Raw genomic sequence first — 13,063 nt, 5'->3', positions numbered from 1 at the left:
AAAAACCCCAAACAGACCACAGGTGTGTGATCAAGAGGTAGGCCACAGTTACCTTTGTTAACTGGCATAAAACATACTGGAAGCTGAGGTTGTAGAACAAAGTCTTTATATGTGTTTGCAGGACAAGGTCTTCTGTGTTAAAGGGGATTTCTTTCCAACAGCAGTAACTCTAGATGCTGATCACTAGCAGGAGTTGGTGGATATTCCAGCGGTTGAGAGCCCTGCAGTAGACTGTGTCATGCTTTTAAAACAGTGGTGTCATACTTCTGTATTGCTGCAGTCTTTACTAGCTGTTCTGATCATAAATGTAAACATTTTTGTGCTCACCACTGTGAGTGCCCATACTTTGTAGCTGCTTTGCTCTGTGTATATGGATGTTGAAAAAAGTGTCACATATTTGTTACTAAAAGGCCTGTTCGGGACTCTTTGCACTACTGTTTATAAGTTACTGATCCTACTGACTAGGACTGATACCTAGCATCAGTGAGTTTAGAAGCAAAGAATGTTTCTGAACATAATAAGTTTTTAAATTATAACTTCATTTTGTCAATTATATTTGAGAGGGTTCAGTTGCAAGAGGCTTTCTTTTATGTTATGAAACGTACCTTGAAAGGTATCTGTAAAGTGTTATTTTCTTCAAGCAGTATGGATAGATGGGCTGCACTGATACCTTAAGAATCTGGCTAAATTTGTGTTTTGATTTTTGTTCCAACTGTTAGGCCTGTTTTCTCAGAGAGGCTGTTCTGCACATGAGATAGATGTTAGTGGACTTGTTTTGGTACTAGGGTTCAGATTCCTAGTGATCATCACATACCTTACTGCAGTTGACAGTTTCCAGTAACACATACAGAACCCTAACACATAAAACTAGATAGTTTCACTGTTAAAAATAAGTGGATGATTGTCTTCATTCCCTGTGTGCTTCCTTACTCTTTGCCATCTTCTCCTTCACATGAATGTCTTCAATTGTCCCTGTGCTGATGGTTCTTAACAGTTCCAGTTGATGATATGGGACAGAAGCTTTTCTGTTCATATTTGGCCTTAATTGTTTTCCAGTGGTGTCTTGGTTTTGTGCTGGTTTATGCTAGGATATTGTAACTTTGAAGCCTATTGACTTTATTCTTTTGTCTGACTTTAGACGCATTCACAGAGGTTAATTCCAACACACCAGCAACCTGTTAGGAGTCTGTTCCAGCAGCAGCAACAGCAGCACCACCACCAACAGCAACAGCAGCAGCAGCAGCAACAACAACAGCAGCAGCAGCAGCAACAGTTACAATCTCTGCTTCCTTTGCAGCATCAGCATCATTCTTCTCCTCCTCCAGGGCTACATATGCCCCCTCAGATAGAAACGCCTAGAATAATGATGACTCCACCTCCAGTGACACCTCAGCAACCGAAGAACATACACATAAATCCACATTTCAAGGGGCCGGTAGTGACACCTGTACAAGGTGAGCTTTCTAAACACCTTCCCAGTCACGCAAGTGTGACTCACCATCTACTATGCCAGAGATGCAGCAGTTTGTTTATCACTTCATGGAAATGTGCTTCAGGCTGGTATTTTTTCCTTAAGCTTGAAACAAATATTTTGCATGAAGTAAGACATAATATTGTTGGACTGTGGGCAGCTGAAATAAAGTAAAGCCTTTTCGCTTATCATCTTTGTTGCTCTACTGTAAAGCCTGTGAAGAGCAGTAAAAAATGGAAACTGAAAGGAGGATGTGCTTTTTAAAAGTAGTGAATGTCAGTTTTCAATCTGGGTAAGTACTGCATTCACAGAATGCCCACCCACCTATTTCGGTGAGAATACACCAAAGCACTCCTCGCACTGTAAATGCTCTGTGAAAGGTACCAGCTGCTATCCTTGCTTAACAAGATACATACCCTCACTTCTCCTTTCAGTGCCACATTTGTGATTGTTGGATTTGCAGCCTGCAAGTACATTTTTTCCATAACTTAAAACAAGCAGTCTTTGGGCTACACTTTTTAGGGCATTTTAGCAGAGCTGTTAACATTACTTAGAAAGTGTTTAATCCCTAAGAGGGAAAAAGAGACACCTGCATAGCTCTGATTCTCTTGAGACTAGATAAAGTAAAGAAATACTTAGTATTTATACAGATTCACCATTAGATTTTCTGTATTCTTCCCCCATCGAATCAGCAGAACTCCAAGCCAGTACTGTCTTCGCTTCACTTATTTGACCAGTGAAAAGTAGGAATTTGGAAGGGTAGGATATTGCCAGTTTGTAGAGATCTTTTAGGCTTATCACAGATGGCTTCATAGTAGCTGTATTGGAGAGATTATTTTGCTTTTCCTTGTCTAATAAAATCAGTGCTTTCCACTAAATTATGCATTGGGACAGATTATATGGAAGCAGTCCAAAAGGTCCTTTAGTCTTGGATTTATGCCTTCTGTGCATTTTCCTATCATTTCCAAAGCAAAAGTTACTATTTTGCAAAAAGCAAAAATCGGCTAGATGCCTGTCTTCTCTTCCTGTGAAACAGTCAACAAATCGTCTGTAGGAGTGTCCTCCTAATGCCCGCAGTGGCTACTGAGGATTTTTGCTTTTGCCTAACATCAAAAGTATACCAGTGTATCATTCTTTTGTCCGAGGTGTTTTTCTTTTCACATTATCAAGTGACTTCAGGCTTGTTTCAGCCTTACTACTGCATCTGTGGCACTGTGGGTATTCCAAGGCCCTTGCCTGATCTTCAATTTAGTCTGTTCTTCTGTCTTTACTTGCAGATCCTGATTTTAATAAAGTTGTGTACCACCTGCATGTTAGGAGATCTTCATTATTGGATGAATAGTGCAGCCCTGGAGAATAAGTGATCAGTTTTTGAATGGTGCAAGACCTGTATTTCAGTGAGGAAGATCTTTGATACGGGTATTGATGGCAACTAGTACACGAGATACCTTTATGCCATAGGTTTTACTGAAGGAATCCTTGGCAAGACTGTTGAATATTTCTGCTAATAGGTGTGCAGCATCCTATTATTTGCAGTCTTTTAAATCACTGTAGAATTTTAATCTTGATCAGAAAGCATGTATGGGAAGCTGAATTTTCTTCAGTGACTGGCAGTAGTGGGCATCTCAGTCTTTTAGTCTGCAGCAGGACAATTATGTTACATGAAAATATAGATTTGCACACCTTAAGAAAACGTGTAGGAAATCACTAGTCTTCTTCAGGGAAGATGAGGATAATTCTAAAACCTTCAGTGGCAGTTGTCACTGCAGGCAAATGGTAGACAGAAATTTCAGTGTAGGGAGGGCTGTTATAAACTTCCTCTTAAAAAGTTATCCTCAGTTTAATCCTTCTGCATGTGGGCCCAGTTGGCAGAGACTGGTAGTGGACAATGTTAGGATGCATTTCACATGCAGCATCGTTTATTTCGGGGTAATGGGAGGTATGAAAGATCAGATGGACTTCATGTTCTTAATGATGTCTTGCACCTTCTTAGCTGAATATATTTCCAGGTACACGAGGGGTTTTACCCATGAGAGAATACAGTCGGGTAGGTGCAGAGTTTATTGCGATTCTGTTGTTGAGAATGTGATGCCTGGAAGGTAAAAATGCCATGTCTGGAAGTACCTGATATGCACACTTAGGTTCTGGTAATTTTAATGGTGTGCTGTCATGTTTTAGTGTAGACTGGCATTTTTTCCTCTCTAATATTCTGGCATGATTAAGCTCAGATACTTCTAATTGTCAGCACCAGGAACACTTTTTCAAACTGCAAATCATAGAAATATACTTTCTCAACATCTTTTCTGTTTGAGTTAGTCTTGAAATTCATGGAGTGTATCAGTGTTTTCTAAAATAGACTTAAACTTCTTGTAAATTGTTATGAAATTTTCATGTGAGTAAAATAGCATGTATAAAGGCTGTAGTACCAGCTACTGCAGCCTGAAAGGGAGTCGAAGCACTCTTGAGGAATCCTATCATTGGCTTATTCCTTTGATGTTTCCAAGGCGAATCTCTTGTAGTGGCCACCATCTCCTTGCCTGGCCTTTGCATCTTGGTTCAAAAAAAATAGTTACTTTCAGCTTCTTTCGAACAAATTTCTACTTTTAATCAAACTTTTCTACTTTTAGTTTTTGAAGCTTCATAAATGATTAAGAAGGACTCAGTCTTTCACACACACACACACACACACACACACCCCATAACAGTTATGTGAGCCGTTGTGCATACCTGTTGCAGTTACTGTTCAGTTGGTATTCAGGTGTCTTTTGTGACGTTTGAATCACATGTCCTTTACTGGCTTGCTTGTCGTATAGTTTTCTTTTTGTGTCCTATTTTCTAAATTAGTTCTGAGCTACAGTTAGTAATTTTTGGCTGAATGCATCTCCAATGCTTTGAGTATGATCAGTTTACAAATACTGGAGGACTGTATGTAGATACACTATAATACTAATTCAGCCTGTGATAATAGGTATTGATTTTTTTCCCCCTTCATGTTTATACCACAAACGGCTATTTCAAGGATACTGTGGTGCTGCCAAAATTGACATGAACTACTGAGCACTGTATGGCTCAGTAGATCAGTATGCCATTTACCTTTTCAAAACTGTTTGGTATCTTGGGAAAAATCACATTATATTTCTCCTAAATAATTAATATGGGAATTGCTTCTCCATCTTTCCAGGTATAGCATTGGAATTTAGAGCCAAAAGCAGTTAAGTCGCCTTAAAATAGTGTCCAACAAAATACTGTGCATTATTTTTGAAACATACTTTTACAACCTATGGAAGATTTGACATCAGGAAAACAAATGCCTATCTGATACTGCTGCTTCAGCAAGTGTCCAGGGATCCAAAGGGCAGGCTTGAAATACTGTCTTTCATGAGTGTTAAATTCATTTCCTTAAAATATATAAATATATCTCTTTATGCTACTGCCAGGGGCAGGATACTGAAATAGTTGTAAGTACCCTGCTCAGCTGACATTTCTCTGTATTTCTGACTAGCGATTTTTCTCGGTGCCTCTGTGACCTGTAATACCTGAGCTGTTTTCATCCTAGGTCTGTCAAGAGCAGCCTGTCAACTTTTTCCAGGTGGCTATGGCTGTTGGGTATGGACAGATGTTCATTAGAAGCCAAGATGAGACTGTTTGACTAATTTTCTTGTGTAACCTGATACAAAGTTTGCGCACAGTCCTTTGGTGCTGAAAGACTGGTGCAATTAGTTTACCCCATCAGTCCCTGAACTAGTAAACCACAAGTACTTAACAAAAGAGGACAGAAGCCAGGCAATGGGTGTAGACTAAAAATAACCACTAATGCATTAGTTCTTGTGCCTCAGTTGCCAAGGAAAAAGAGATTTTGAGGCATCTTGGCGAACTCCTGTGGTGGGAAACGTACCCAACTTTTCCCTTAAACTAGCTACATTTCATAACATCTTTCCTGTTCTGGAGGGGCATACAGTAGTTGTCTACAAAGTTGATGTTTAACCAACTGTGTTGGAAACATTTTCCTGTCACTTTCAGAAGTGCTGAAAACAAACTGAGGAAAAATAACCTTACTGAAAGTATTTTAGTAAATATGTAGACACATTTAATGCTGTTTTGAAATGCTGTATCTTAACTTCTCACTTCTCTAGACCTTTGGTGTAACATTGAAATGTGCATTTTTTAACTACTTTGACAACTTGAAGAAATAAAAAGCGCATCAGAAGATGTCACTACACTTTGTACTGGAGATTCAAACGTAGATTCAGTCCCCAGGGTGATCCAGCTGTAGGTGCTCTGTGCATTATGTCATAACCTTAAGTGAATGTTTGGGGAGATATTTTTTTGTGACTAGTCTTCTGAAATGCAGTTGTATGGACAAGTCATCCTTGTTAATCTCCCTGAAATACTAATTTTTGAGGTTATTTTTCAGGAAGAGGGTCTCCTAATTCTTGGTGTCTATGAAATAGCGGTCTTTAATCTGAGATCAGCAGTTCTATGGTTACATGAACTGTGATCGCAGTTGCATGTACTATTACAGTGGCAGGGCCAGATGAAGTAGTTTTTGCTAGCTGTTAATTGCCACTGCCTCCCTCATTTTACCCTCCTATGAACAATGATTTATACCAGATAGTCTCTCATGCCTGTGCTTGCTGTGGGAGGTTGGTGGTGACACTGGGAGATACCTAGGAAATGTTGAGGGGCGTGAAGTTGAGAAGGCAAATTAATCATGTATTCTTCTGTCTGAAACATGAAATTATCGTTAGAGTCTCTGTCAGCTTTGTCTAAGAGATGTCTTTGGTTGAATAAGTATTCTAGTTTTCCTTCCTGCAACAAGGAGCAATTTAATTCTGGAAAATGCAGAATTAAATTATGCAAATTAACGAGGAGAATCCTAATTGCCCTGTTGCGTGTTGCAGGGGAGGGGATGGTTGCTTAAAGTTAATTGTAAGAACTGTGACATGCGAGGGTAAATGTAGCAGATTTTAATCATGCCTTCTTATTGCAACCGCTTTTGGAAATAACAGCAACAACTGTTAGGTAAAACAAATGGTGTTAAAAGGTGCTTCTTGTTTCAGTGCCCTTGCTGCCAGTTCCAGCCCAGCCACGACCTGCTGTAGGACCCCAGAGATTTCCTGTGAGTAGCAGCTGTTTCTTCTTCTCTGATATGGATAAGCATACATTTGGAAGGAAATATTAATATAGCAAATAAAAGCTGTTCTAGTGAAATATAATTTTAAGGATTTGTAAATATTGACAATACACTCTGCAGTTGAAAATGTTTGTTAAAAGCTTAAGGTCAATGGGTTTTTGAGAGTAGAATTAATTCTGTTTAACTGTAAAATTGTTGAACTACTCTCTCCAGTGGGAGAGGCATGAATGCGTCTTGTCTTAAGGAATATTGCCTTTGTTTTATTACTTGACTCTTTATGTGAAAATGGAATCCTTATTTTATTTGATATAATAAAAGGCTATTTGAAATAATCCCTAAGCTTAAAAAGCAGTAATATACATTTATTGTAAAAATCAGCAGTCATTTTTATCATCTCTTCAGGCATTTTAATGCCCTCATGGCTTTTTACATAAAAATGGGAATGGCATTGCATGACCTTGCTTTCTCTTACGTTTCTAACTTCTAAAACAAACAAGGCACTAAGCTGCTTCAGTAGGCTGATTTCACTTGGTAATGTTTTTCAGTTCTGTGAAGGCAAGGAGTGCATGCTGCTAGACCTTTTCTTATCATTTCAGGTTTCTTGGCCTGAATTTTTGGGTCGGGGGATTTGCAGAGTATCAAAATAAGCAAAAGAAAAAAATAGTTTGTGCAGTATTACCTTAAATATTTTAAATATTTAAAGACCCATATATTATGTTTCCCAACTATATAAAGCACACAAAAATTACCCTCTGTTAATGTGTGCAGTGTTAAAGGCAGAAAGTAGATGTTTGTGAACATCTGTGTATTATATTATTACACAGTAAATTTCTTGGATAGAGATCAGATGTATTTGAAAGAAGCAGGTTTCAGAAACCTGTGACTTTTGATTGCCATGTTGCATACCTGTTGTTTTTTATGACACAGTATTTTTTGTACAGGACATCTAGGTGAAGAATTGTGATGTCTGTATTTTGTATAGTAACTGAGGTTTTTAAGTGCCATGTTTCCTTTGTGAAGTGTAAAATGATGAAGCGTTAAAACCACAGTTACATTGGGGAAATTCATGTTATATAATTTTATCATCAAAATTTAACCATAGATATTTTCCTGTTTAAAGATACTGTGGTTTTCAGAGGAAATTATTTTCTTCAGCAGCCTTTAGTATTATGTGGAGACCTTATTAGCATTTTGAAAGTAATTTTGATTGGTTTCTATGCAAATGAGCATCTTGCATTTGTTTTCCTTTGACACTAAGTTGCATTGCCAATAAACACAATTCAGGATAGAAAAGAAGTTGGAGGACAAGGACTATCTGTAAAGGCGTTGTAACTGACATCTTTGAAGTGTATTTACATCACTGTAGAAAAATCGAAATTTTTTATTTTATTTTTTTTTAAATTGACTGTGAAATGAGATTTTAATTATGTTCACTTTTGGGTTTGCAAGTTGAGAAATACTGCAAACCTCGCTAATCTAGTGTGCAACAGTGTTAAGGGAATCAAATAGACTGAATATTTTTGGTAGGACTCACTCTTTTTGCCTGAAGGAAATTAGTTGACTGCTTGCTGCCTTTTCATGTAAGCAGCGCACTAGCAGAGAGTGAGTCGGTGTAATTCTTTTTCAATAAAGAGGAGAAAGGCTATCTTAAGTAAGAGGATCCAGTATAGGGATTTGGTTGACCTGAGTTTGTTTTTTTGGGGGGGGTTGGATGGGTGGTTTTGTTTGGGTTTTTTTGGTTTTTTATTACTTTCCTTGCTTCAGCTGCTAACCTGCTGTATGACCCTGAGAAAGTTACTTAATCTTTCCATGACTCACTGAGTTATAAAATGGGTATAATACGGACTTCCCTTAGGAAGTACTTTATAAATTTTGCATAGGTTATCAGTCATATTAGGATTAGGAATTAAGTGTCACTGTGTACATATCTCATGTTTGTTTTATTAAATGTAGTATGTTAGCTCTTGAGCTGAAGACAAATTTGCTTTCTGACGAACGTTTTATCTTGCAGAACTACCTTTTTTGCTCTGTTACATGTCAGATGCCTTTGTGCCATTATAATGCACTTGTTTATGTATAAACGTTGACTCATAGCAATGCTTAAGACAACTTTGACAAGCCATTTGAAAAGATCAAAGAAGTATTCCAGACTGTAGTTCATTCATCCTTTTCCTCATTGTAGGAAGAATCTCTGGATATGTAATAACTTGAATTTGCTCTTGGCTTTAGGATTGCCTAATCACAGGCTAATATTGAATTGCAATTTGTGATTGCTTAGTTTCCAAAAAAACTGTGGGGTTAGAATTAAAAGTTTGTAGCCTGCTTTCCCCTTTAACTCTGAACTGGATGGTTTATTTTGATTGAATGTGGCAGAGTTGGAAATATTAAAGGTAATAAAAATATGCAGGGGAGAGACATGAAAGTGGCTAGTGCCCTAACTGAACGAAGAAATGCCTCTTAAGTTACTACCTTATCTAGGAGAGAAACTTCTCGACACAGAGAGCCTATGTACGCTCTGAACATGGAAAGAGCTTCTATCAGAGCTAATCAGTTGCGAGTCATAAATCCATTGGAAACCAGGTATTATTAATTTTGGGCAAGTGAAGTGACTTGTAACCATGTAATGGTTAATTCTTACAATCTTCTACAGAAGGATGTAATTGAGGAGGTGAACAAAGTTGTAATGAACATGTTAGCATACTGGTGTGAGTTCTAAATCATAGGAAATAATGTAGTACTAAATCAGGGTAATGTTGATCAGGATTGAACCTGCTTTGAGTTGGGACTGATTAAACTCACTTTCCATTGAATCTAAATTTTAATTTTTCATGGTAGGGCTCATTGTTATTTCTTATTTTAGAGCTTAATTTCTGAAATGTTTAGAGAGGAAGTACTAGAAAGGACACAATAGGATAAATCTGTATTCCCTACTTAGAGTTATTTTAACATTTACAGTAATCCTGAAACAAGCGAGGAAGCTTTCTCTGTTACTCCATAAGTATTCAAAGGTGACTTGTGTGAGTGATGTTTGAGAGATATGTTCAGCTGATTAAAACTGAATAAGTGGTGGATCTGAGCATGTTACAGCTGAGAAATGTGGTGAGCCTGTGGTAACTCAGAATTAGATCAGAGTTCTGTGAAGGCTTCTATGCTTGTCTGAATTGCACAGTTCTCTTTAGGTGGCTGTGGTTGATAGTAATCCAATCTTCAAGCATAGTCAATGCTAATATTTTTTGAGGTATTTGAATTAATGTGGAACTGTACAAGTGCCAAGCGTGTGTTTTCTTTAAACTGTTTAAAGAACAGATTAAGCCAGCCTCTGTCAGAGTCCTTCTGAAGGCCTTGCTTTATCATCTACCTTTACTTTAAAGTAGTTAAGATGTCTTTTTCCAATTTCCTGTCTTTGTGTCACAGTTGGAATTTCACGAATAGCAGTCTGCTATGGGGACTGATCCATTTAAAGGAAGGTGATGGAATACTTTATTCAGAGACTAGGTGTATGGGTCTCCTGAACTTTTCACATGTTTTCTGGCCAAATTATTAATTCCTGCAGATGCCTCTGTGCAGGAGCCTGTGGTTTTTCTTGTTGCACAAGAGGGACCATTGTGGTTCTTGTCCTCTGGTGTTTGTTATTTTGGCTAATTTTTCTTTTAACTCCTGTTAAGAGAGTAGTTTAAAAGTTCTGTGAAGAAAGGTGGGGTAAAACAAGGGAAGAAAAAAAGAGTAGAAAATGGAAAAGGTGTTTCTAAACAATTACATGTAAGCTGCTGCTAACCAATTGTTATAGAGACCAGATCATTACTAAATACAAAACTATGAGCTAAGTTGATGGTCCCATCATTTCATCCCTTATGTGAGTCCACAGCACATTCTGTGCCTGAAATATTTCAGCATTTGCCTGAAGAAATATTTGTAAAGACCTTTTACTTCAGACATCATTCAATTAATGAACACTGAAGTAATAACCGTGTGGCATGTGTGTGCATTTTAGGGAGAGAGAGATTGAGAGATAAAAAGTGTAGTGACTGTTGTCATGCCCGACTCAGCATAAAGCATGTCAGAAGAGGGAAGATGTTTTCACTGTTAACATTCTTCAGCCAGAAATTGTGGGATATCCCTAGCATCCATATTTGTGGTTGGAGTGGGGCATTTAGAGTGAAGAGTAAATTGGGGAGAACCTACCTCATGGCTCAAGGTAGAGGAATTCCTTGGGTCTGAGGCCATTTCCCCACTGTCTCTGTCTTGGATCCTTCTCTGAAACTGTTGAATAGAGAGCAGAGCCTGTTAATACAGCTGTATGCCTTTTGCCAGGAGAATTCTCAGAGCTGAAGCAAGTCCATAGAAGGCCATGAAGATGCTCTTAAGGTTTGGAGCACCTCTCCTATGGAGACTGGCTGAGAGAGCTGGGGTTGTTCAGCCTGGGGAAGAGAAGGCTCTGGGGGGACCTTAGAGCAGCCTCCAGTACTTAGAGGGGCTGACAGGACAAGCAAAGAGGGACTTTTTACAAGGGCTTGTAGTGACAGGACAAGGGGTAATGGCTTTAAACTGGCAGGGGGGTGATTTAGATTAGAGATTAGGAAAAAACTCTTGCTATGAAGGTGCTGAGACATTTGGCACAGGTTGTCCTGAGAAGCTGTGGCTGCCCCATCCCTGACAGTGTTTAAGGCCAGGTTGGATGGAGCTTCGAGCAGCCTGGTCTAGTTGAAGGTGTCCCTGCCCGTGGCAGGGGGATATGACTAGGTAATCTTTAAGGTTACTTCCAACCTAACCCGTCCTGTGATTTTGTGATGCCAGTTCAGCCACTGTTCTTAATCTGACACCCTAGGTGTGGTGTGAGCTGGGCACATGTCCAACCCACAGACACATTTTATGAACTTTAGTCAACTTGAGTTTCAGAACTGGCGTAAGAATAGTCTGAAGTGATATGGAGCACAAGATGAAGTGGCACTAGTGTCTGCCTGACTAATTTATGCCAGGAAGGCTTTGACGTTTCTTAATGCACAAAGCTTTTATCTTTTGATAGGACACCTTAATGCACAGGGTGCCTTTTAGGTAACCATTGAATTTAAGTCTGGAAAAGTTGAATTGTATAATGTAAATTTATGTTTTATTCAGTATTGAAAAATAAAGACTTCAATAGAGTGACTTGTCCTCAGGCCCTTGTGAATATTCTCCACTGTATGTCTTTTCAGTTCCCAGGGGATTCTGACGTGATTTGGTTTTAGAACTTCCCTTACAATTTCTTTTCAAAATAATCTTTATCCCAAAGAATACTTGATTTTATTTTTTTTTTCCTTTTAACTGTACAAATCTTTATTTAAACTTCCTATATATTGTCACTCAACTTCTCCAGGACATCAGGTGCTGTCTTAAATGGATGCTGTCAGAGGCAGTTGATTAGTTGTGATTAATTTTTTCCCCACCTTTTCCGAGAACCCTAGTTTGTTGAATTCTAAGCTTTCAAGTGTTTGTAATTCAGACACTGGTTTTAAATGCTTTTTTATGCTTTTAATCTTTGAGAGGTTTTTAAGTATGTGCTCAAGTTGTTGCTCAAAAGAGATTGCCATTTGTCACTGCAGCTTGTCTGGAACATTTCTTTTAGACAAATGATATATTATATTAGTGCTATACAAGTTAATTATAAAATGTACTTCAGCATAGTTTACTTTTATTTCCCCCAAGTGGTCCTTGGACTGACTTGAATAAGCCTACAACACCATGGTAGCAAACTTGGGTCAGTTTAATGGATATTAGTGCTCTTGGGTCTGTGAGTGTGCCTTTAAACAGCAGTATGTAGCAGTGGTGATATTTAAAACAAACCTGCTTGCAATAGTGCTTGCTGTTTGTTGTGGGAAGTGCAGATAGCCCTTCACTCCTGTTTAAAATTTGGCCATGAGTTGCCACATACGAATAAAGGTTTTGCCAACTGCTATTAAGGTCTTTACTGTAAGTACTGGAGAATATGAGCCATGACAACTTAAACAGTCCAGCATCTGAGTAAAGTCAATCATTTAGAACTGGCATTCAGTAAGTAATGGTGTTTAGTAACTAGTACATGTTTGCAACAGTATGTATGTAGGAGACAAACTGTTAATGGAAATATAAAGCCACTTGTGAAAATTATTTTCCTACTTCCTCACAATTACTCTGCTTTAGTTATGGCTTTACTATAATGAGTAAGAATAAATGAAATTTTCACTCTATTACTGTGTAGCAGTGGCAGATCACAGGTAGTGTAGAAAGCGTTTTGTTTTAATTTAACAGGATACATGGTATCAGGTGGCGTAGATTGACATTTCTTGGATGCTGCTTTACACAGCATTTCATGCAAATCATGTTTGAATGAGACTGCTGCATCAAATTACATTTCTTTCAGATTATAGCCCTTGCAGATGTGAGACTGAGCTTGTTCAGCAGCTAGCAAAAAGCTTTGTTTTTAGCACTGTTTTCACAACTTG

At 38.3% G+C, this 13,063-nt stretch overlaps 1 protein-coding gene across 5 annotated transcripts in view; it reads left to right on the top strand.

Moving 5' to 3' along the window:
• The window catches only part of RBM33 (RNA binding motif protein 33), a 104,854-nt gene that overhangs the window by 34,355 nt on the left and 57,436 nt on the right, over positions 1 to 13,063 (top strand). For 4 of the 5 annotated variants that reach the window (XM_065666808.1, XM_065666807.1, XM_065666810.1 and 1 more), the window contains exons 9-10: positions 1,139 to 1,454; positions 6,532 to 6,590. In XM_065666808.1, coding sequence (XP_065522880.1) covers positions 1,139 to 1,454; positions 6,532 to 6,590 — 375 coding nt within the window. The remainder of the gene's footprint in view (positions 1 to 1,138; positions 1,455 to 6,531; positions 6,591 to 13,063) is intronic. The other variant, XM_065666809.1, reaches the window with a different exon arrangement.

This window comes from Lathamus discolor, chromosome 2, assembly GCF_037157495.1.
Source record: "Lathamus discolor isolate bLatDis1 chromosome 2, bLatDis1.hap1, whole genome shotgun sequence".
NCBI classification, from domain to species: domain Eukaryota; kingdom Metazoa; phylum Chordata; class Aves; order Psittaciformes; family Psittacidae; genus Lathamus; species Lathamus discolor.
The sequence above is the reverse complement of the archived record's forward strand: the minus strand, read 5'-3'. Positions and strand labels throughout refer to the sequence as shown.